Source organism: Lissotriton vulgaris, chromosome 3_1 (genome assembly GCF_964263255.1).
Source record: "Lissotriton vulgaris chromosome 3_1, aLisVul1.2, whole genome shotgun sequence".
Taxonomy (NCBI): domain Eukaryota; kingdom Metazoa; phylum Chordata; class Amphibia; order Caudata; family Salamandridae; genus Lissotriton; species Lissotriton vulgaris.
In genome coordinates, this window is record NC_141689.1 from 427018535 (window position 1) to 427044141 (window position 25607).

Sequence of the window (25607 nt, forward strand, 5' to 3'; positions counted from 1 at the left end):
CAAAAATACATCATATTGTTCCCAATGCACAAGGGGAGGCTACCCAGCACATTGTATGGTGTATTGAATACATTCAGGAAGAGGGCTGAAGCTAGCCAAGCATTTAGATGGCAGGAGAACTGTCAGGTTAGCATCCACATTGATTAGACAGCAGATATGCGGTAAAAGGGGCCCAAATGTCCTTAGGCCTGGATGATACTGGAAGTTCCTCCACTAATTGGGTCAGCTGGTCCCTACAATATTGTATTGCATTTATATAGCGCTTACTACCCCTGGCGAGGCGTCAAAGCGCGTTTTCGGCAGGTAGCATGCTACTCCGGGACCCATAGAGGATTAGTGTTGAATTAGTGTAGTGAAACATGCAAGTACATTTTAAGTGGTGGATAGGTTAGTGAGTTATTTGGATTTGGAATGATAGCAGAAGGATAGAGGAGGACAAAGGTTTGTATTTATTTATCGCTTGTTGACGCACGCTATTCAGGAAGCCTATAAAGGATTAGTGGTGAATTAATATGGTGAAATATGAAGTAATTTCAGTGGTGGATATTAGTCTGTTACTTGGAGTGAGAAGGATAGCGGAGGGATAAAAGGGGAAGAAAGATTTGCATTCATATAGCACTTGTTACCCCTGATGGGTGTTGAAGCGCTTTTCTGGCGAGTAGCATGCCACTGCGGAACCCATAAAGGATTAGTGTTGAAAATTAGTATATTATAAATATGAAGTAATTTGAGTAGTAGATATCTTATTCAGTTATTTGGGCAGTATATTAGTATAGTTTAATATGGAATATGGAATTTGAGAAGTGAACATGTTAGTCTGTTAATTTTGATTGAAAAGGATAGTGGAGGGATAAAAGAGTGAAGGATTTTTTTTTTTTTTTTTTTTGGTCTTAGCAGTAGGAAGAGGCTTTTGGATGAGTAAAAAGGAGTTTTGGAGGGAAGGAGTCAGAGGGGAGAGTTTAGAAAGGTTTGTTTTAGGGGACCGGTGTAGTGAAAAGAGGTGTCAGATGATGCAAGGAGGGGTAGAGCAGGAGAGAGTCTAGAAAGGGTTATTTTGGCGATCATAGTAGTGGTATGGGATAAATGGGAGAGTGAATGTAGAGGATATATTGATAGATGTATAGGATGAGAGATAGGGTAGTGCATTAGAAGGAGTAGTAGATTGAAGTTTGAGATGAGTCAGAAGGTTGGGCTAGAAGATCTATTGAGAGAAGTATAGGCTGAGAAATAGGCTAGTGCATTGGAAATGCTAAATTAGAAGAAAGTGATAAATATATAGATCCATGAGTACATTGAAAGTATATAGACACAGAAAGGAAGTAAGTATATTTAGATTAAATATATTGATAGAGGCAAAGGATGAGAAATAGGGTAGTGCATTGGATATGCTTTTTCAGGAGAAAAGTAACAGACACACAGATCCAAGTACATGGAAGGTACATAGATGCACAATGGAAGTATGTACATGTAGACCGAAAGATGATTTTTATTTATTGATGAACATTATTATTATTTTTTATTTTCTCTTAACAACATAATTATTTTGCATGTTTTATAAAGTAAAACACATAGATAGGTACACATCTATAGTGAAAACAAATGCTTATATACAGAGGGATATGCTGTAAATTTCTGTTTCCGTATGGTGCTTATGTCGGTAAGAGTCAGATCTTGAGTAGTTTTCTGAAGATAAGGTGGTTGTCGGTGGATCTTATGTTGGGGGGTAAAGAGTTCCATAGTTTGGCTGCTTGAACAGAGAAGGATGTGCCACCCATGGTTTTTTTCTTGTATGGTGGGATTTTGAGGCAAGATGCTCCTTTAGAGCGGAGGTTCCTTTGTTGAATGTGTTTGGTGATTTTATTCCTGATGAAGAGTGGTCCTATTCCATGTATTGCTTTGTGGGTAATACAAAACAGCTTGAATGTGGATCTTCTGGCAACCAGTAACCAATGCAAGGGCTTTCAAGGCAGGGGAGATGTGGTCTCGTGGTTTGATATGCAAGAGTAGTCTGGCAGCCGAGTTCTGAATCCGTTGTAGTCTTTTCATGGTTGTTAAAGGTGATCCGTGGTAGAGGCTATTGGTGTAATGGAGTTTGGATAGAACAAGGGAGATGGTAGTTTGGACCTTGTGTGGAAATCCCAAATGAGGGAAAATTTGTCGCAGTGTTTTTATAGTAGCAAAGCTTGATCTTGCTAGTTTATCCACTTGGACATTCATCGACAGCTTGAAGTCCATGGTCATTCCAAGGTTTCTTACTTCCTTCGATACTTTAGGCAGTGATCCCAGTTCATCAGGCCATGCGGCAAGCGGGTTGTAATTTTTCCAATCACCACACATGAGTATTTCAGTTTTTGAAGCATTCAATTTGAGATGGCTCCAAGTCATCCACTGATCCACTGCTCTGAGACAGCTGAAAATTGGTGATTTTCCAATGTCTTTGGGGCATTCCAGTTGAAGGAGTATTTGCGTATCATCTGCATAGTTGTAGCACGTGAGGTGAAATTTATTGATCAGTACTGGTAAAGACTTCATGTAGATGTTGAAAAGCATGGGCGAGACGATAGAACCTTGAGGGACCCCTGCTTTTGTGGAGTACAGTTTGGACGAGAAAGGTGGGGTGTGGATGACATTAGTTCTGTTTCAAAGGTAGGATGTGATCCAGTCTAGAGCAGTACCCTCTATGTCGGCTTCATAAAGTCTTTGTTTCAGAGTGTCATGGTAAACCGTGTCAAAGGCAGCTGAGAGGTCCAAGAGGAGTAGCGCAGCAACCCCGTTGCGGTCAACTGTATTCTTTAGGTCCTCCCAGATGGCAAGGAGAACAGATTCAGTGCCTCTTCCCGGACGGAATCCTGTTTGGAAATCTGAAAGTATGTCATTCTCTTCAATGAATTGTGACATCTGGGCGAACGCTGCTCTTTCTATCAGTTTGCCCAGGAAAGGTCCATTTGTAATGGGTCTGTAGTTGTTAGGGTTCAGCGGCCGGGATAAAATCCTTTAAAGATCCTGCCCAACGGTGGAATGCTGAGCGGCCCTGCGGGTGGTAGTGGATTGCGGAACACCTGCTGATCCTAAGGAAGTGCTTCGGAGCTCGACATGTCTCCCCAGGGCTGCGGTATCTAAGTGGAGGTGGAGAGTCTGGGCCCGCTGATGCTGCAACTGCGGAGCCTCCAGGACACCGCAAAACTTTAGCCCGCTGCTCCGGGCTGTGAGTGGGGCCGTGCCGCTGATGCGAGCGGCTGCCTTTGCACCCTCCGTCTGCAGAGACAAGGTACTGTGCGCATCGGGTTGGCGGTGGACTGCGGTTTCCTGCTGGTGGCCTCCTGCACCCAACGGCTCTGTCCATACAGTGAGGGGGTGAGTTGAGACACAGAGCTCGGAGCGCCGCTCCAGATCCGCCACTTTGAGGCAATTGGTAGTGCCATGAGGGGAACTGCGGGCCGCCACTAATCTCTCCACACGGCTGATGCTGGCTAACACCCTGGGGCCCTGTTGCGTGCTGGCTGGTTGATTGTGGCACATTTTTGCCCCTGCTGAGCTCTGAAGCCCATATTGCGGGTGCGATTGGGAGCTGACCTGAGAGAGCTGATGTTTGATGATACCTCAATGCCATGCTGCCACCCTGTGCATACCAGGAGGCGCCGCCCTGTGGGACCAGAATAAGGCCCTGCATGTATCTCTGGGATGTGTCATCAAATGAACATTGCTGTAGCCCATCTGTGTGGCTGCGTGTGTGCTGGGCCATTGCCGATCTGTGCTGAGCCACCTGCTGGGTTGGTGTGCCCCATGGTCACATTTCTGACTCAGATGGGAGAGCGCGCCTTGTCTGGATCCATTTTTCGTTAACCGTCATGCTCATTGCTGCTGTCTAGCTGTATGCACCACTGCCGGCTGCGTGCTGAGAGCTGCTGTGAACCCCTCGGTGCTGCGCAGTGCCTGAAGTGTAACACATCGGCAGCGGGACCCTGATCGAGTTTGACTGGGCCTTGCACAAGCTGCACTAGATATTTGAGCTTTGCTGACCGCGAGGTGGTAAACTGTGGCACGCATCTGCCACAGGGTCATAAGTAGAAGTGGAGGCTGTTGCTCATCGTTCTTGACCTGGGATTCCTTGATTGCGGCTCGTGTCCTGTACACTCTGCGCCTCCCTGATCATGGGTAAGCCAGACGCTAAGCAGCCGGAGATAACCTTTGAAAATAAGCGCACCACAAGACATATAGAGCCTGAACAAGATGCGCAGGCTGATGACCAGCATGACACGCAGGTGGAGGATCAAGGGGAGGATCTGCGGACTCTCATGCTGGAGATGAGGTCCAGCCTTCGCAACATTGACACGAAACTAGACACGCTTACGACGCAGCTAGACTCCGTCAAATCCAGAGTATCAGTGCACGAGACCCATAATTGCAAAACTCTTAAATTACCAAGAAAAAAATCTTAACCTAAGGCTGGAAAAAGGGGAAGATACAGCACAAAGGTAATGACATCTTGTTCTATCCTGTCTTCACCCCGGTGGTGCAGGCTGCACGACGCAAATTTCTACCTGCCAAATGTATTTTTTTACAGGCGCAAATTCCGTATTCCCTGTTGTATCCAGCCAAATTGAAAGTGTCTCTGGATGGAACTGACCACTTTTTTACAGACTCGAAATCTGCTTTAAAAGTTGCCAAACATGTAGGGAGTAAGAAGAACAAGGGAGTCCGAGAAGCCGCTAAATCTTCAGGAGACCACCTAAGTGACAATGACTGATATGGGTATTGTATGCCTGGCTGCACTTTTACACTGGAGAAAGGTGATATAGACTTTGTGACATGACATGATGTTTGTGAGGTTCCTATGCGATTTGGTGTTCCCAGTTATGGTTTGATTATTTTTTTCTTTCAGTGCCTGTAGCTTCTTCCACAGGCCACCTTGTGTGAACGGGGTAGTTTGCCGGTGTCACCGCGCCCCCATGGGAGATTTCACTGTTTTTTATACATACGTTTGTGGTTTTGCTTATCTAGGGTGGGTATTCTGCAACCTGATTGGGGGGTTGGAGTGGGTGGGGGTGGGAGGGTGGGGGTTATTTTGTTTTTGTTTTTGTTTGCCAGTCTGAATGGTGCTCTATGGATGACCCTAGGAATTAATAGCTGGTTGCATAATCGTCAGTGCTGCTCAACTAATGCCTATGGATGTATCTTCCTTGTGACCTTCCTGACGTATTAAATTGCATTACTTGGAACATTCGTGGCTTAAATGATGGTAGGAAATCAAGACTGGTTCATGCCTATCTGTCTAGACACAATATAGACATCTGTTTGTTGCAAGAGACGCACCTAAATGTTACACCTTCCAATAGGCTTCGCTATGGGCGCTGGGGTAGTGTTTACCCCGCTGTACTCTCCAATTATGCATGTGGTGTGGCTGTGCTGATCAAACGAGGGCTGGATTGGAGGGAGGGAAAGGTGCAAATTGATCCAAGGGGACGATTTATCCTTTTGTATGGAATGTTATGTGGGATCTCCGTGGCTATTATGGCAGTATACGGTCCCAATGTGGATTCCCCTGATTTTTTTTAATGATGTTTGGATGAGGGTGAGAGCTACGGAATGCAGCACAATAGTGTGGGGTGGAGATTTCAACGCTATTCTGAATGATGATCTGGATAGGCGAGGGGCTTCCCACTCTCTGCATCCCGCGGCTAGTGCTGCCCTGAAAACTATAATTTCGAACGGAGATCTGGTAGATATATGACGAGGTGGACATCCACTACTCAGGGAGGGAACATGCATTTCAGATCACCACCGCGCATGGTCCTGCTTGGACTTCTAGCTGGTGTCTCGTGATGTTGCCTCTTGGACTTCGGAGGTGTTGCATATGCCGTGTACCTTGTCCGATCACACCCCATGCATGTTGAAACTATCCCTTCCTGGCTCGCCCCCGTGCTTTCACCTGGCGACTCGCCCCACACACTCTGCTTGATGAAGCATTTAAAGAAGAAATAAGATTGGATATCAATTAATACTTTGATCTGAACACAGGGTCTGTAGACACTATGGCCTCACTCTGGGAGGCGTTTAAAGTTATCAGAGGCAAATGCATTGCCAGACAAGTGGGATCATTAATGGCTATTAGGGGCACGCTCACCTCCTTAGAGGACCAAATTAGGGACCTTGAGGAGAGCTTCTTTTCCTCTGAGGACCCGTGCACTGCTGGTCTGTTGAAGGCCAAATTACTTGACGACTCTGATGAAGCGCAACGGAAGGTTAATTTTCTCGGGAAATACGCGGAGACGGGAAGATATGGGGAGGCTGATAGGCCGGGACGCACGCTAGATGGTATGATTAGACCGCCACATTCCACTACCTTTATCCACAAAATACGCACTGCACCAGACACAGCGGTTAGAGGTCAAGCTGACATTTTAAATGTCTTCTTTGATTTATATTCCGGGCTATACACTGCTACCCAAGTAGCTTGTCTTGAGGGGATGCAGTCATATCTGGACTCGATTGCCCACAGACAATATATGGACCTCCCTTTCACCGCGGACGATGTTGCCCAGGTGATAAAGAGCCTGCCGCTTGATAAGGCCCCCGGCCTCGATGGCTTGACTACATCCTTTTATAAGACTTATGTGGAAGAAATAACGCCTAAGCTATTGGCGGTTTAAGTGGAGGCCCTGGAAGACGGGGTTCGGCCAGAGGCCATGAGGGAAGCCATAAATATTACCTTATTTAAGCTGGGGAAATCAGATACGGACGTACATTCATATCGGTCTTTATCTTGATTAACGTTGATGTCAAAATTTTAGCCAAACTGATTGCCAACCGCCTTTAACCTCTGCTCCCCATGGTAGCCCTTCCGGATCAATCAGGGTTTATTTCTGGGAGGTCTACATCTCATAATCTACAAACTATTTTTTCGATCCTGCACTACTTACACCCTGATGTGCACGCTGCAGTGGTATTTTTAGATGCCACCAAGGCCTTTGATACACTCCAATGGCCATACTTTTCTGCCATATTGGGCCCTATGGGTTTTAGCCCGCTCCTAATCAATTTTATCCGGCTCCTATATACCTTGCCCAAAGCCCGGATTAGGGTGAATGGGCTACTGTCCGAGCCCTTCCCTATATCACGCGGTACGAGGCAGGGATGTCCTCTCTCCCCGCTGCTGTTCGCAATGGCGATGAAGCCCCGGGCCACCCGCATCCGACAACACCACACCTCGCGAGGCATTGGGCTCAGTTCCAGGAACCTACTGATTTCTTTGTATGCGGATGACGTCACTCTATATCTACTTAATCCGGAGGTAAACCTAGATCCAGTTCTGAGGGACTTTATCCGCTTCGGCGGACTCTCTGGGGTATCCATAAATTGGGCAAAGTCAGTGGTGTTTCCCTTACCGGAGGGCACGCCGCAGGTAAATTCTGAATATGCCATGAAATGGTAAGCGGAAGAGGTCAAGTACTTGGGCATATGTATCAGCCGCGACACGCAGGCAATCTGGAACCTAAATTATGGGCGGGCTGTTGAATGGTTAGAAAAAAAAGGTCAAGATTTGTTCTAAACTACCACTATCTTTAGCTGGGACTATAGCCCTGGCCAAAATGGTCATCCTGCCCAAATTCTTATATCTATTCGTGAATGTTCCGCTCCCACTCACAAAGCATTTCTTCAGCACTCTAAAATCACACTTAATCTCCTTGGCGTGGGTGGGCGGGCAGGCGAGGACATCTTGGGACATGCAAACACCCCCGCTATGCCAGGGCGGCCACGGTGCTCCGGACATGCAGTTATATTCGCTACGCGCCCAAGCCCAGGTTTTAAATTTTTGGGTACACCACACGCCCTTCCAACCTCATGTTGCAGTTGAAATTGACGCTGTTGTGCCTGTTCCGCTACAAGTTGCGATCTATAAGTCGACGCGGCGCCCGCATGAGGACATTGACACTGCTGGCACACTGCAGTGGGCTTGGGATGAGTTGTGAAAATGTGCGGGTATCCCATTACTGTATGCCCCCTCGATCCCTCGATCCTGCTAGCACAAAAGCTCGATGATGCCCTGCCTCGAAGACGGGATTAGTAAACCACTAGCGCAGAAATTACAACTACGCACCTTCAAAGACTTATTCCCGGTAATGAATTTAGGCCACCTCCATCAGCAGGGGAAGGAAATGAGGTACCTTTTTCTGAACTATTCCTATATAATAGGATGCGCGCCACATGTTGTGTCCTGTCCAAGGACTTCCCGGCAGCTCCTCCAACACTTCATGCATTAGAGAACCCTCTGAAATCTCCCTCTCCCCGCAAGTTAGTCACATGCTTGTATACACAAATGCAAAACACAGCCCTGGTGGTGAAACCCAAATCCTTCCAGTACTGGAACGAAGACCTTCTCATTCCATTTACTGAAGAACAGTGGTATTTTTGCTGTAGACAACTGAAAGAGTTATCTCCTAATTACAGGCTCCGTCTGATCCATTTTAAATATTTAAACAGATTTTACAGAACACCTATCAGTTTGCATTGCATGGGGCTAAGAGAGGATGATAGCTGCTGGCTATGCAAGTACTCCCCTGCAACATTTTTGCATGTGGCTTGGGACTGCCCAGTGATCGCTGAGTATTGGTCTAAGGTTTTTGCTTCGGTCAGTCAGATTGTTGGAGTACCGGATACTCCGACGCCCATTCTTGGCCTCTTAGGCTATGTCAAACATACCCCGCCCAAACTGCGCAAATTACACGCCCTGCTTCTTTTACATGCGAAGCGTCAGGTTGCAGTGAATTGGGGAAGGCGCCCTTGATCAAGAGGTGAATTGCCGACATCACCAATGCTGGCAATGAACAGCTGAGTACATTTTGGGAACTATTACTCCCCACTTCATGTCCTCGGGACATTTGGGGACCATTTTTGACGTGGCTACGGGGACAGAGGGCAGTGGCCGAGGTTGAACATGATGAGGGTGCCCAGGCTGCGCAATGGATTCGGAACAGACTGAAGATCACTGAATTTTGGGTGCGACCCTGTATTGTGCCATCCCTGTGAACGAACTGTAAACTGCTTATGAGCTGAGCTGACATGTATAGTACCAGTGCGGCCATATATTTTTCTGTGTAGACTGCTTCTGTATATCCACAGACTACCGTCAAAGAATGTCTTACCATCTGCAATTAGAATTAGGGAGACATGCACGACGAGATCAATTACTGCTTTGCATTTTCGTTTAATAAAATCTAACCGTGTCATATTCCACCTTGATGCACAAATGTACAGGCTTGTTATGTTGTTATAAGGTTTTTGTACCGTGATAAATGCCAATAAACTTTTTTTTTTTTAAAGTGTCCGATAAGACCCAGCAAACAATTGCAGAGTACAGTCCACCAGATCCAGATCCATGTCCAGCAATGCCTTAGTAACCTGTACCCAAAAATCATGTACACCCTCACAATACCATTCCAGATAAAGAAAATCAGCGTCTGAACTTTTACAACGTTTGCAGTTGGCGGCCTCTCTTAAACCAAATTTCTGCAATTGCTTGGGGGAATAGTACAGTTGTTGTATATATTTAAAATGAATAATCCGCAAATTCCAGTTAGCCATTAAATATCTAGTTAAAGTGCAGCAATATTTCAATATTTCACTGTTATTGGGGTGTCAAGTGCAGCATTCCACTGCTTCATCCCTCTACTGTGTTCCAGGCCAGTGTCTGCCTGCATTGCGTTATACAGACTTGTGATCAGTTTAGTACGGGAGGAGCTGGCGAGCATAACCTGTAGCGGTGTCAAAGTCAGCGATGCTGCTGGGTGCAATATGTTTATGGTTTTGAGGGCCTCTTTCAGTCTTTAATATGGCTTCCAAAGTAACGAATGAGCTGTCTGGATAGGCAACTCTCATACTGATGATCTGCGAAGCAGCCAAAACAGAAAGGGCTTCCTGTGTCACATAAAGGGCATGGTGGTGTGCCAGAGGCAGTGCAGGGGCATATAGTGGCAGTTTCCCAGCTTGTGACACCAGCGATTGCTAAGCCTGAACTGTGCAATCTATCGTGCTTGTTGCCTGCCGGTGACCTACTACTGAGAGCGGACGTTGTAGCATAGCGGTTAGTGGCAGCGGATGCGGGCCATCCGCCTCCATCACCACACAGGGTAGGAAAGGTGAGGGAAAGTACCAAAAACGCGTGAGGTGCACTTGTGCACATAGGTAGTAAACATATAGGTCAGGGGCCCCAAAACCTCCCTGCGTATATGGCCTGGTAAGGATACTCCAACGGCACCACAGTTGTTTCCCGGCCGACACCATTCTACCTAGAGTAGAATGCAAAGAGGCAAAGAAAGCTTAAGACAGGGAGGGGAACGTTAGTTAATAGACAAATAAACCTAGGGAGAACCACCCTTTTGAGAACCGCAATCCTGTCTGAGATTGACAAAGGTAGTTTGATTCAGCGCTCCACTTGTTCCTCGACCGTCACCAGCGCATGACCATCATTTTCTCACAGGACAATTTTAGAATTCCTATGAATCCATACCCCCAGATATTTGACTGGCTCAATACACCACTCAAGTGGGAAGTCCAGCTCATATGGCACCATCCCTGCCATCAACGGGAAGATAGATGATTTATACCAGTTTATACTGAGACCTGATAAGCGTTTGAAGGCAATAACAGATTACAGATTCTTTCCTTTTTACAGCACGTCTTAAAATTTCCAATTTTACGTCTTAATTCATACACACTTCAAATTCTTCAAAGTTGATATTATTTCATTTTCTGAGCACTATCCCCACCTGGTAGGCAAAAGACAGTGACACTGGAAGCTTGGGTGCTTACAATTTAGAGAACAGTTTTCCCTCCCGCAGAGGTGCGAGCTATAGTTGCTGCAGGTTGTGAGCTGTGGGTGCACACAAGGCACAAGACCCCTCGGGTGCAGTCACAGTATTCTCAACAACAGAGTACCTTGTGGCGTGGGTCTAGGGAGAGGAAGCCGATGACCTTGGACTGAGGCCGCAAAGTCAGGAATCGCCTTCCTCCCGATATGGAGGTCGTAGACAGTCTAGGCTGCCAGCTTGTGTCCCACGGTGATCTCGTGGAAACAAGGAGATGCTTTCTGTCCCTGGGATCTCATGGACAGGAGGCCAGCCGATCGGCTCTAGGAGAGCCCTTAGGGACCCAGGCCATGAGAGTTGGCAATTAGCTGCAGGCCAGAAACATCCAGGCAAAATCCACCAAGTGATAGTCCACTTCCTAGAGCACAACAAGCCTCAGGCCACCACAAGTCTGAGGATAATCCCGTTGCAGTTCCTCCTGCCCCAATAATTCCTCTTGTCGATGTCCCAGCATCAAACCACCATAGTACAATTTTAATCCCCAAAGCGTATCTAACTACTTAAGGCAGATCCCCAGTACTTACAACCACAATGGCCTTTGAAGATGAGATCAGTTCAAAAGGCCACCTTTGAAATGCACAGGCCCCACTCTAGATTTTGTCCCGTCTGACATTCTATTCTGAGAGGCTTGATCAATATCTTAAGTGAGGCCAAGACCCTGCCCCTTGGAATTGCTAAATAAATATTACAACATATGGACCTTGAAATGCAAAAAACTGCGCCTGTTTTTCTTCTCTTTTGCTACTAATTCATTTTATCTCCTCCACCTTAATTTTGTTGCCTATATTATGTATGAATGACTTGATGCCTCCTTGGATTTTATGTTGGACCTTTTACATGCATTGGGATCTGTATGTACAAGATGTGTATGTCTTTTGGAATTAGTATGCATTATCCTTACCTATGGCACATGTATGAATTCTTTATTTTATATCATTTTACTTGGGGCATGACACATGCTAATTGTTCCTGGTCATGCTGATTAAAACTGTTGATTGACTTACCTGCATCTCCCGTAGGGACTGCTGGTATTTGGTTTCTCTCAATGATGTATCTCTATATGCCATTAGTTTTCAAACCTGCATTTGAATTGGTTTTGACTTTCTATTGGATTATGTATCAAGATGCTAATTTGAACTATTGGAATTCAGTTTCCTCCGGGTTGGGCCTTTTGCTTTTTCAGTTCCTTTTGTTCCCTTTGTTCCCCTATCACTATGATTTGATTTGAAGTTTTGTAAAGCTCGGACAAATACTTGGAGGCGTCTTTGTGCTAAGAGATAAAGGGGCATAGTCTCAAGAATTCATCCCCGAGTTATCAACACTTTATCGCAGTGGCGATAAATTCATTGCCCCATTCACAAGATGATGCAAACAGCCCATAACACCAGTTTACCTGCGATAGCAGCCGCAAAAAACATCGCCACAGATGACCCCAGCAACTATCGCTAATGAGATGAAGAGGAGGTGTACCCGTGCAAAAAGCTGCAACAACACCACTCCATAACATTCTCAACGACCAGCCAGTTCAGCGATAAGATCATAAAACAGGCGATAAGGCACGCTAGCAGCAGAAAATTAACACCTACTCTGACCTGGTGTAAAGTTGTACTACAACCTGCACCAGAAAAGGGAGCCAAGCCAAGAGAGACACCTGAAGAACAAAAGATGCCATGGAGCTACTGATCTTACAGCTCGGAGCACCAACAGGGCCAAAACAACCACCGCCAGGACCCCCCGGGCAACCCTCCCCCGGGCAAAGACATGTCACATCAGCTTCACGACATTATGTACAAAACAATTCGCCTGATGTCGCACAATCACAACAGGTAACATGCATCAGTCGTCACAAAAATGGGCATCACACATTCACCTTTTAATTAGCAAATGGAAATGTATTCAAAAGAACATTAATGAAAACTCATGGCAGGTCTCCTCGGGACAAACTGTAGGTCACAGATTGCAAGACAAAAATCCAGATAAGAAGGTGTGTCTTGCGCCCATCAAAGGACAGAGAGAGTGTGGTAGAAGCTGGCATTCCCGCATGCACCGTTGTCATCCAGTGCGCGACCCAGACCCCCCTGCTCCCAAGTTAGGCCAAGAAAAGACACTGTCCGAGACCGGCCTGCTCACCCCCTTAGTAGCTAGACATGAGCAGCCAGGCTTATCTCCAAGACACAAGTGTTCAATATGTGCAACCACGCCCACACCAATCCCAAAGATTTCACCACAAATGGACTCCACACGAGTTTGTATAAAACGAGTATACCTTATATAGAAAATTATACGAAATGACCACACAATACAACTTTCACACATATACAATGGGTAATATTGTTTCCGGTGGTTTGGGTGGTTCTAACCCCCAACCACCGCTTCTAACCAACAGTTATGCTGACTTTTAACCGTTCTCAACAGGTTAGGTACGTCATATCCCTAGAATCACACACGTTGCAAAATATAAGAAATACCGCACTACTTAACGAAGGGTTCCTTTACAGTGCCTCAGTGAAGCAATCAATGCATAGCATCACGATCATCTACTGAGTCAACACAAGATAATACAATTCGGTTCGCTACCAGCATGCCCTGTTCAAGGAAGAAATACAGCAATGCGTCACGCTGCAATTACGTACCATGTGATAAGAAAAAAATGCAATGCATATCGCCACCAGCATGCCCTGGGCAAGGAAGGAATAAGGTAATGCGTCACAGTGCAATACAGTACAGTGCAGTAAACAACCAATGCAGTGCTCTAAGCAAGGATCCTGTATCTTGCAAGAGAAGCATAACTTAATGCATAGCGCACTAACCCCTGAGTTTGTTAAGCACCACTATTGTCATACGTTGTGCAATAGTTCGATAGTTTGTTAGCAGAAAATATGCAAAGTGCTATATGACTGTTTTTAGAAGTTATGTGACCGGTTGCCCCCAACATGGATCAACAATGACACCCAAGTTCCACTCCGGGCCCTGGCCCCTGTACTGACCCGTCCGGGAATAGCACTGACCGAGATCTGGGCCGAAGCAACCGGCGCACACAGGCAACCAGCACCGAGGGGCCGAGAGAGTGTCCCTCCATGCCCGCACCTTGCCCCAGGCGATGATCCACTTTAACTGCGGTGGCGCGACCCGACTCTCCTCTCCTGCAGCAGCGGATTGGCCTCACTCCAGAACCTTGTCACTCCGGGCAAGTCGCGCTCAAGCTGGTAGTTCAGCTCCTGCGGGGCTGCCGGTCCGGGCTGCCAACGTTCAGCACAAACTCCTTCCACAAAGCCTTCCACACAACGCTGGTGCCACCCCACATTGCCTTTGAGATCAAGATCACTTGGCCCTCCTCTCCAGCGCTGTTAAAACTTCTTCGCTCCCCGGTGCTCTCTGCTCCCCGGTACTCCTCACCAGCACCTCTGGTGGCACCTTTCGACACACATCCCCGGTCCGTCCTAGACTCACTCCTCCTCCGGCCTCTGATATCCAGGTGCACCTCACTACGCCTCGGCTAGCAGCTTGACACGCACCCTGCTCGTCCAAGTCTCGCTCCGTCTCTAGGTGCACACGATCTTTAGGCACTCTCCTCTAGTGCCGCAACTGCACCCCCACACGCACCCTGCATGTTGGAGACCCACTTTGTTTCATGGTGCACGCAATGAGTCAGGTGTTCTCCAATAACGCCCTGGTCGCACCACGACACGCACACTGCACATCTGAGTCTCACCTGTCTTTCTGGTGCACACGAGGTACCAGGCACTCTCCACTAATGTCCTGGCTGCACCACCACAAGCCAACCTGCGTGTTGGAGACTCACTCCTTGTTAGTGCCCACGATGTCCCGGCACTCTTCAGTAGTGCCTGGACTGCACTGCAACAGGCACCCCCAGCTCAACCCAAATTTGGCTCTCTTCCAAAATGCCCACAATTCACAGGCGCTCCAACACCTGTAGCCACACCAAGACATGCACCCCTGCGCATCTTAGTCTTGATTCGCTCTGGGTGCCCACGATCACCTTAGGCACCCCTTTGGATGTCTCAGGCTGCCACGAAACGTTCCACCACCACGCCACTTGACACTTCCTGGAAACTTTTATGTTTCTGTGTTATGAACAGGGAGCCAGCTCACCTCGGGCCCTTGGGGTACAGGACGCAGCACACAGCAAAGTCCTGCTCAGGAAGAAGGGGGGTACAACCCACTGCAGCGCCCCTTCAGTCTCTCCTCGGTCAAGAGCTACAAACTGCCCACAAGCCTCAGATCACGAAGCAAGGGTCAACTGTCTCCCGCAGCCTATTCAGCAACTCTTCCTGAGGCAGAGGTTTTCTTCCCGATTGCGGACTGGTCAAAACCGCCAGAGACTCGGCTAGTCCACGGCATCTTCAGAGCACTCCCAGCACTTCTGTGAATGATACAGAGTCCGTTCTCGACGACAGCATCAACATAACCAAAGTCTTGGAGTTACAGTTCTTTCAGTTATACCCCTCATTGTCTTTGAAGTTTCCTTGTGCTCATGGGTCCCCGAACCGTCCCTAAATCAGTCTTGCGTATCTCCCCCCCCCCCCAGTGTCACCATTTGATTCTGTGGGCCTGGATCTTTAGTCACTCAGAGGGAGATGGGTATATTGTGTTATGGCTCTGACCCGGGCCTCTTCCCCTCGCAAAGCCTCTCCTGATTCCCGCTCCAGGTGCAGTGCAGCCTGGCGCCGCCCCCACCCCTCCCCGGGGGCACAACCTCCCTTAGTCTCTCACCTCTGCCAGATACAGGCAAGCAATTCACATTATGCTGAGACACACAAAAAGGTCTAAAGCACAAACCCAGCCATTTTCCCAAACAGCGGTTTCTGGACACACAGCGACAAAACCATCTACCCAAAAAGTTGCGTTATGACGCTGTGAGTTCAGACATACCAAACTTCCCTGTTCCATTTCCAATTCTTGGGAAACTAGGCTAACAATACTTTACCCAGCCTCCCCCATTCTGTCCTATGGGCAGGATGGTCTTTCACCAGGGAAAATGAAATGGAGTATTTTCCACTGTCAAGGCCTAGCACCCACACTGGCACCAGTTCTGCCTTTTACCTACACTGCACCCTGCCTATGGGTTACCCAGTACATCCTACAGGGGTGCCCCATGTGTATATGTTCAGAACCAAGCAGAAACAAGCCATATGGTGGAGATGAATGCTACAGTTTTCTTCTTACCAGTAAGGCAGTTTCATCCGCATCTTCGTCCTCTGCTGTTTCATGTACCTCACGTGTGGGCGGTGGTGTTCTGTCTCCAGCACTGTGTGGCAGTGATACCTCAGGGGCAGGAGGTGGAATGTTTGCCGCACTGTGTGGCACCGACACTTCAGGGGGCGGAGATGTGGATGGAGTGGTAGCAGCAGCATGCATCAGCCCAAGGCCTTGTGGCAGCAATGCGCTGAGGGTGGTCCTGAGGTCATTGAGAAACCCAGCTACCTCTCGCTGCCATTTCAGTTTGGATCCAGCAATATGCAAATTCAGTCTTGACACTGTGCCCAATGGGAACAGTCCAGCCGGATCTGCCAGGCCAGTTCCTCCCTGTACTGGAAACAAGCATCTAGGACCGGTTTTGGGGTTTCACCCCTCTTCCGCCAGTGTAGCTTGATTACAGTGGCATGGAGAGCACGGGACTCACGTTTGAGCAACCCGTCCCACTCGGGGTAACAAATGCAAAAAGAACTATTGATGGGCGGAATGCAGAACAATGTCATACATTCACCCCAGTACAGAGATCTTGGCCTAAATCCATCGTTTCTTTGCTCACCATGCCATTCCAGTTTGGACCCAGCCATATGCAAATCAGTCTTGACCCTGCGCCCAATGGGAACAGTCCAGCCCGAACTGCCAGGCCAGGTCCTTACTGGACTGGAAACAAGCATCTAGGACCGGTTTCGGGGTTTCACCCCTCTTCAGCCAGGATAGCTGGATTCCAGTGGTATGGAGAGCACTGTACTCACGTCTGAGCATACCCGTCCCACTCGAGGTGACAAATGCAAAAAGAACTATTGATGGACAGAATGCAGAACAATAATGTCATACATTTACCCCAGTACAGAGATCTGGACCTAAATCCATCGTTTTTTTGCTCACCATGCCATTCCAGTTTGGACCCAGCCATATGCAAATCAGTTTGACAAATCAGTTGGACATCATGGAGTGATTGTGGCTGTCCGTTAGGGACCGTGAGTAGTCCCTGATGGGACTTAGACACTCACGTATGGCATCTAGTTTGGCTGCCATGCGGTCGAACGCCACCCGCACATGTTCAGCCAGATTCTCCTGGCACCCCAACACACAGAGTTGGAAGGCCATGAGTTCTTCGTGGGGGTCCTGGGAGGCAGCAGTGGTGGTGGGTGCTGCATGCTGTGTGGTCTGTGCAGCGGTTGGGGTCTCCTCATAGCAGACGGCCTGCTCTGGTCCTGGAGGTGGGCTGCAGAGGCTCTCCATGAGCTTTTGGAGGGCGTCGGAATCAAAGGTGTGGTGGTCCTCTTCGTCATCAGAGAAGAGAGGTTCGGGCTGCTCTGCAGGAGGTGTTGATTCTCCCTCTGCAATGTGAAGGGGTGATGCAGTTTTTCAATGTGTTCACATGTATGTTGTTGCATTGTACATGTTTTCATACAGACTGCATGACTGTACATTGGGGCTGTTTGGGAGGAGCTGCCTATTTGATGGGGGACAGTGGACATTTCGAAAACCCACAACATAACGGAAGTGTGGTTGTACTTATACATTATCAACTCACATTTACCTGCTATGCCAAATGTGGTTGGCCAGTTTCTACACACATGCGGCACCAGTTGTGATCTGTGTTCTGTTGTGGCCGTGTTGCGGTTTGTACCACATTGTTATCAATGTTGATGTGCACTGCATGTTATGTGTGTGTGCTGCATTTCAGGGGAGTCCCCCTTGCAGCTCTGATTTTGATGCCCCTTATCCCTTTCATGTGGTGTGCCTTTGACTACTGTGCTTATACAGTGCTGAGATGCTGAAGACCTGGGTACATTGGTCTCTTGGTGGGAGTTGGAGTCTGGGGCATGGTTTGTCCCCAGATGTGCTCTACTTAATTGTGCATGTGCGCCATTTTGCCCATCTCCCCCCGTCCCCCCCAGTCCCTGGTCGTTACTCACCCTGGTGCTGTTGTGTCTGGTCATGTTGAGCAGTGTCCAGTCCCCCAACTCCTGCCACCGTCTCCCCCTGATGACTGTGGACAACATTTCCTCCATCTCGTCCAGCTTCTCATGTGGCACAGGACTCCCCCCTCCAGTTTGCATTGCTACCTTCTGGTTGTTGGCAAGTTTCTGCTTGGTTTTGCGCTTCACATAATTCCAGTGCATCTGGACCTTTTCCATTGTCCTCTTCAGCATTCCAACTGCATTCATCTTGTCCACGATGGACTGCCATATTCAATTTTTTGTTGCCAATGACACAGTGGAGTTGACGAACAGTAGTTGATGGTGTTCTACCACCTCTGTTATCAGGACCCTGTTTTCCTGCGGACTGAATCGCTTCTTCCTACTCTTCTTCTCCTTGGCCTTCCCTGACCCAGAGGTCACAGGCTGGACTTCCGGGGGCCTTGTGTGGTTCTGGTTGTCCTCTGCACTTGCGCTGGCAACATCTTTTGTGCTTTGCTGTTTGGCATTTGTTTGTCTGTTTTTTTTCTTCGTTTATGGTGATTTTCCCGCCTGACGTGTGTGTATTGCAGGCCTGTCTCTGGTTTGGGCAGAACTTTGTATCCCGATTGGCCTCATAGCAATTTTTTTTGCGTTCATGTTTCGCATTTTTGCGGCGTATCGTTGATTTTATCGTGGACATTTGACACGTTGTCGTTGGTCTATCGCATGGTACTGCCATGTTGTGAATGCTACGTTAAAACAGCGTTATTTTCCCACGATAGACTGCGATCTGGAGAGTTGCATTAAGCTAATTTTGCTGTAATTATCACACGTTCTTAAGAATATCCCCAAAGAAACAGAGAACAAAGTTAGGATTTAGTGAAAAGCCAAGTTTTTAAAAGCTTGTGGAAACTCCAAAAAGAGGGGGCTGATTTAATTTCCAAAGGAAGCCTGTTCCAGTTTGGAGTTGTACTATTCTTAGTCAGGTGCCTATGGCATCTTCCAACTGGACTATCTTTGGTGTTTTTCACACTTTCCTTTCTTCCAAATAACTTTTCCAACCATTTTTCTTTACCCTTTTACAATTGATTCCTTAATGTTCATACTTTCTATTGTCAGCCTTGAAAAAGCCCCAGGCCTGTGCGCCAAGAAGGGGCGAAACACATGTTGGCTGCATTTTTGTTAGTTCTACTGCACTGGACTATCAAAGAAATACAGAATAAAAAGCATACAAAAAAACTTTTGACCATTTCAAACTGTTAGGGAATAGGATTCACCAGAAGATCTAGTTTCCAGGCAAAGAGAGTCTCTCATTTACATGGGACGATGCCCTTTCATGATAGCACTGGCACACATTAAACACCAGTGCTATCAGTATTACAGAAGAGGACGTACAAGCGTTTGCCCACCCTTCTACAATACAATTGTGGTCCAGGTCTGGCCAAAGTGGGTGAAAATGTCACTTTGTGTCCCCAGGCCAAAGTGGATAATTCAGTTCCTGGTGTTTAACACCAGACGTTCAAGGAAATATTTACTATCATTTCATGCAATGCAGGGCAGCAAGCACAGTTGCTGCCCTGTGTGAAAGGGAGGCAGTAGAAATGTGCAATATCTACTAAGATATGGTGCAATTCTGCTGCCTCCTACCGCTGATTTCTGCCTAGCGCCAAAACAGGCACCCCAGCACCATGCAAGGGTGTCAGCGTTACAGGCAGTATTATTTTGTGCAGAAAGGGATACTTTCAAGCACACAAACAATCCTTACTAGCAATTTCATCTTTTTATTTGTGCTGTAGAATGCATAGAATGAGTAGGTAAGAAGATGAAATAAAGATATTTCTCTTCATTATACCAGCTACAGCAAGGCATAACATTTTGGTGCAATGCCAAGTTTACTCACCTTAGTAAATCTAGGATTATGCCAAAATCCATGAGGATTGCCGAACTGTACCCATGGAATGCCTCCCCGATTCAAAATAACGCAATACAGCGCATAGCTCTATTTTTTATTTACTAAACCATGCAAAGCTGCTTTGTGTGGCTTAGAAAATGCCAAAAGGATTTTGCATAAGGGCTTTCTCATAAAAGTGACGCAACCCTGACGCAAAACCTTAGTTAATCTGATTGTAGGTGTCTCCTAATCGTATTCCCAATCCTACAGAAGCAATAAAAGAAGAGATGATGAAGTGTGAACAGGGCCACAAAGAAGGAGAATGGGTTAGGTAGCAAAGGGAGTACATGGGTCTTTTCTCGTAAGTAACTTTACAATAAAAAGGGCAATTTTCATCAGTATATCAGTTCTGCAAAAGTAAATATGCCATGGAATGGTCATGGGCCGTTTCATCATTGCTGACTTAATCATTTACAGATAGATAAGGCTTTAACCCCTTTTGTCACAGTTCTTGTAAATACTCTTTCTTGATTCATAGGTTGAAACAAGTCTGCTGGCCTGATGTGCCAAATCCCGCAGGAAGCAGCATGGCAGAATGGTCTGATGATATGTCCAAGGTAACACTGTATTCATTCTTTTGTGCTTATGTGCTGTTCCTTGAAAACCTAAACCAGAAACAGTTATGCCTCAGCCCAAAATCAAGGCCTCATTTATGAGGAATTTGCGTAGGGCAGAGCTGCAAGTCTTCTTGCTGTGCTGCCCTAAGCTTACGCCAATGTGAAAGGGCAGGAATGCACGGATTTATGAATTGAGGTGCATTCCTGTCCTTTTTCCCTCTGCTGGCGCAACATTTGCTGGCTAAGGCCAATGCAGGCATCCTTACACCATGGTGCAAGGGTGCCTCCATTGCAGGCAGGATTGTTTTTGTTTAGGAAGGGGCACCTTCCTGCCCGAAAAAATCCAGAGAGGCGTTTTTCTCTTTCTATGTGTGCTCCAAAATGTGAGGAGAAAGAAAAATATTTCTCCTTGCTACACCTGCTCTGGAGAGGCATAAGGTTGTGGCGCTTCCCCAGCTTTACCTGATTAAGTAAATGTGAGACATTGTCAAAACCCATGAATGTTGTGTCGTAAAACCCATAGCAATGCCCATGGAATGCCTCCTTGGCACAGAGTAAGGCAAGGTAGCGACTTGCGCTGCTTCGGCTTACTCCTTATTTATGAGGCCATGCAAAGCCATTCAGAGTGGCTTTGCATTGCCTCGTAGTTATGATTTATAGACTTACACCACTAAATTGTAAAGTGTAAACATAAAGTGATGCTCTGGCAGAGCAAGCCTCTCAAAAGTAAGCCCCTTTGTTTTTGAAAGTCATTATAATAAGCTCATGCCTTGTTGTTCACTATCAATTAAACACAGCTAGAGAAAGGGTATTACTCAGAGATGGACTTAAACTCTTAGATATTAAGCTCTTCACAGTTACATCCATCATGATGTGTGCAGGGACACCCTTTCTGTAATACTACACCCAGAATTACCAGTTGTACGGGGAACGGTAACTCTAGAATGTGGCATTACAGGACTGGCAGTGTAGGGCCATTACAGTGTGGAAGGGAGAGAGCAGAAATGCTCTATATTTATCAAGACAAGGAGCATTTCTGCTGATGTCCTGTGTGCTGCCTAGTGCCAACTCAGGAACCCTTGCACGATAGTGCATGCGCAAGGGGTCCTTGTGTTATGGGCAGGATTGTTTTCGTGCAGGAAGGGATACCTTCCTGCACAAAAACAATTCTTTGAGGCATGTTCCTGTTTCTGTATGTGCTGCAGAATGCAGCACATGTGGAAAGATGAACTAACAAATGGAAAAAAATACATTTCTCCTCGTTACGCCTCTTTAGGGAAAGCTTTGCATTTTGACACATTCCCCGGTTTACTAGCTTTACTAAATCCAGGAATATGCCAAAATCTATGGGTGGATGCATGGGAATGCCATGCTCCACCCATGGAACTCTTCCCAGCTTTAAATGCAACACAAAGCAAAGGCCTGATAAATCTTGGCCACAATGTTTGTCACATACATCTTAACATTTCTACTTTAGTGTTATGCTCTTGTTGTTGAGGAAAAGAAACTTCAAAACAGTTTTGTAGGACAACTGGTAACTTCTGACAGTTCCTTACAGCCAGATTGGGGGAGGAGGGGCAAAATCATCGTTTTTTTCTCGCATTTCTTGTTTCAAAGAAAAGGTTTTCTCAGGGGATTTTTAAAGTTCCATTTGCCCTGCTCTGATTAGGAGAAACACAGTCTTAGATTTACAAAGATTTTGTGCCAGAGTTGTTTTAATTTTTTTTAACACAGATCTGAAACAAAATCCAAGAGGTATATTTACAAACTGTTTGCACTGTATTAGCATCACCAAAGTTGATTTCTCAAACCTGTAAAAACTCATAACATGAAACGTACTTATCGAATTTTGATGATCTTGGTGCCAAAAGGTGTTTAAAAGTAAGAGTTCTTTTTATAAATTTGCCTGGATCTCCTTATTGAGTCGTGAGCATCATTTATTGACTGAGTGTGTATTGCAGATGTCTAATACTCCTCTCTGTCAAACTCACCCAGGATCATGTTTATTGTATTCTGCGTAATAGCCTCCATAGGGGCCAGCCAAGGTGATAACATCTATTAACTTGGGTGGAGCCTGAACCCTCCTTTCATTTACAGCCTGATTCATGTAGCTAAATTGCACTCGCAAAGGGCCAGATTCTCAGAATCTGGCCCTTTGCGAGCGCAATTTTTGCATTTGGTATTCATGAAACCAAATGCAAAAATCGCTATTTAAGAATTCGCATATTTGCGTGGAATGGCATTTAAGGAATCTCTAATAGAGATTCCTTAAATGCTATTCATGACACACAACTTGCTGGATATTACATCCAATATCAAATTGCTGGATATTACATCTACCCTGGGTCTTTCCTCTTATCTTTTTGGTCCCACCCACGATAAAGGCCACACACTTGATCAGGTTTTTTCCACCATACCTATCATGAATGTCACACTCTTGCCAATCGTTTGGTCCGACCATTTCCTGGCCCACTTTGAAATACATTCTATCCCGGCCCCCCCTGCTAGAACCACGAGACAGCAGGGCAGCAACTACAGGACACTGCACAGGGTGACCTCGGACATGCTCACACATGCCTTAATTGATCACCCTGTGGTCTGCACTGGGGATCTGGAGGAAGATCTGGAGAGCTTACAATCATGGCTCCTTGCCAGACTCGATGAGTTCGCTCCCCTCCAGCCACCCAGGTCCGTTGCTCGACGGGTTTCTGATCCCTGGTTCACGGAGGACTTAGCCATTGCCCGCAGGCATTGTAAAGTGGTAGAGCGTGCATGGAGAGCCCAGTATGAGCTTGAGGCTAAACAACGTTATAAAACAACGATGAAGGCATACCATGATCTTGTTCTTCAGAGCAAGAAACGATATCTCGCCAAAAGGATTGATGACGCTGCCAACTCCTGTAAGGAGATTTTCTCAATCGTGCGTGAATTCACTGGCCCCCGGTCTATCTCCACTCAGAGTGCCCCGACAGAGACCTGGACTAACACTATTGCCAACTTTTTTACCACCAAAATCAGGCAAATCCAGGCCTCCTTTCCGCAGAGAGATCCGGATAATGTGTCTGTGAGGCCGATTGAGGCAGCGCCTCTGTCTCCACCGGGCCCAGTTCTGCTCGATTTTCCTCCTCTCTCGGTTGACACATCTTTAACCTTGATGAGGAACCTTAAGTCGGGCTCACCATTAGATCCTTGCCCGGCAAAATTTCTGGCGAGAGTGGCTGATGCTATAAATCCTATAGCCAATCCCATCCTTAATCTATCTCTGAGCGAGGGCTCTCTGCCTCCGACATGGAAGCAAGCCATGGTCATTCCTCTGATCAAGAAACCCAATCTTGACCCGGAGGCACCTTCCAACTATAGACCAATCTCGCTCCTCCCAGCACTGACCAAGATCTTGGAAAAGCACGTACATGGCGTGCTCTCCAATTTCTTGGAGTCTAATGATCTGCTCCATGAATCCCAATCGGGATTCCGCTCCAACTTAAGCACCGAGACGGCGCTCTTGGAAGTCTCGGAGATCATCAGAGAGGTGCTGGATATGGGAGGCAGGGTGTTGTTAGTCATGCTAGACCTGTCGGCGGCGTTTGACACCGTCCCCCATGAGGATCTCCTCACTAGGCTCCATGACATCGGGCTAGGGGGGACGGTGCTCAATTGGTTTTCTTCCTTTTTGGCCAGCCGCCGCCAGACGGTCTGGGTTCCACCCGGATCCGCCGAGATGCCGCCATTGGGAGTCGGAGTGCCTCAGGGCTCTATCCTGAGCCCCACTCTTTTCAACATCTTGATGACCCCTCTGGCGACATTGGCGGAGTCCCATGGGGCCCGGATCGTCTCTTATGCTGACGACACTCAGCTCCTCTTCACCTGTCGTAAGGGTGAAGAGTTTGATGGTGAAGGGATCCGCGAGTGCCTTGGGGCTGTTTTTAGCTGGTTTTCACAAAACAGCCTCAAGTGCAACTCGGATAAGTCCGAAATACTATTCTTCGGATGCCCCTCTGAACCAGACTGGCGAGGCTGGTGGCCTGATGACAAGTTCCCTCCCACACAGTCATCTAAGTGGGCCAAGAACCTGGGAGTCAAAATCGATAATGAGCTGTCGCTCAAATCCCAGGTTTCTACCCTTACGGGAACCTGTTTTGGCATCCTCAGAATGTTGCGCAAGTTTTTCCCCTTACTTTCGGAGCAACATCGGAGGATCACTGTTCAGGCCCTCATAGGGTCCAGATTGGACTATGCCAATGCTCTATATCTGGGCCTGCCTGAATACCTCCTCCAACGCCTGCAGATCACTCAGAACGCTGCTGCGCGTGCCATCTTTGGCCTTCATCGTCGGACTAGTGCCTCTAATCTTCTTGCATCCCTCCACTGGCTCCCGGTGCGGAAGAGGATACTGTTTAAGACCATGACTCTCGCCCACAAGGCCTTATATGGCACTGGGGCCAAGTATCTTCAGAGGAGGCTTGATTTTTATCGACCGGCACGCTCCCTTAGGTCAGAAACCTTGGCCTTGGCTCGGGTCCCATGTATCAAAAAGGCTCGGCTAGGCGGCCGGTCCTTTAGCTTTCTTGCTCCTAAGCTTTGGAACTCGTTGCCGTTGTCCCTGCGGAGCACTTCTAATCTGCTTGTCTTCAGGAAAAACTTGAAAACTTGGCTGTTTGCCGGATAACTCTCCCCTCTGTGGCCCTTTTCTCTGTTATTGTTATGTTTCCTGTCCCACTTTTGGTTTGGAGCTCAAAGCGCCGGGACACTCCTTTGGAGTAGCCGTTGCGCTATACAAGTCCCAATTTAACATAACATAACATAACAACAAAATAGCGATATTGGACATTTGGGGCCGCTATTTACCGACAGGTCAGACCTGTCGGTAAATAGCAGAAACTCAGAAAAATGCTTTTAAAAGCATTTTTCAAAGTTGCATGTAGCACACACACATGTCCTTTGGACATGTGTGTGCGCAACACCTGTCCAAAAGTGCATTTTAGGGGTGCTACAGGGCGTCCTTTGGACACCCCTGTCACCCTTAAAATCGCTATCTCAGTTGCGAGTAGCAAATTGCTACTCGCAAATCCCTATTCATTCCAATGGGCCTCTTGGCCCATAGGAATGAATGGGG

At 47.2% G+C, this 25607-nt stretch overlaps 1 protein-coding gene across 1 annotated transcript in view; it reads left to right on the plus strand.

Moving 5' to 3' along the window:
• IL31RA (interleukin 31 receptor A) overlaps positions 1-25607 on the plus strand; it is an 883863-nt gene that overhangs the window by 855541 nt on the left and 2715 nt on the right. Inside the window, exon 15 of the mRNA XM_086960638.1 lies at positions 20416-20494. Within this exon, the coding sequence (XP_086816764.1) occupies positions 20416-20494 (79 nt within the window). The remainder of the gene's footprint in view (positions 1-20415; positions 20495-25607) is intronic.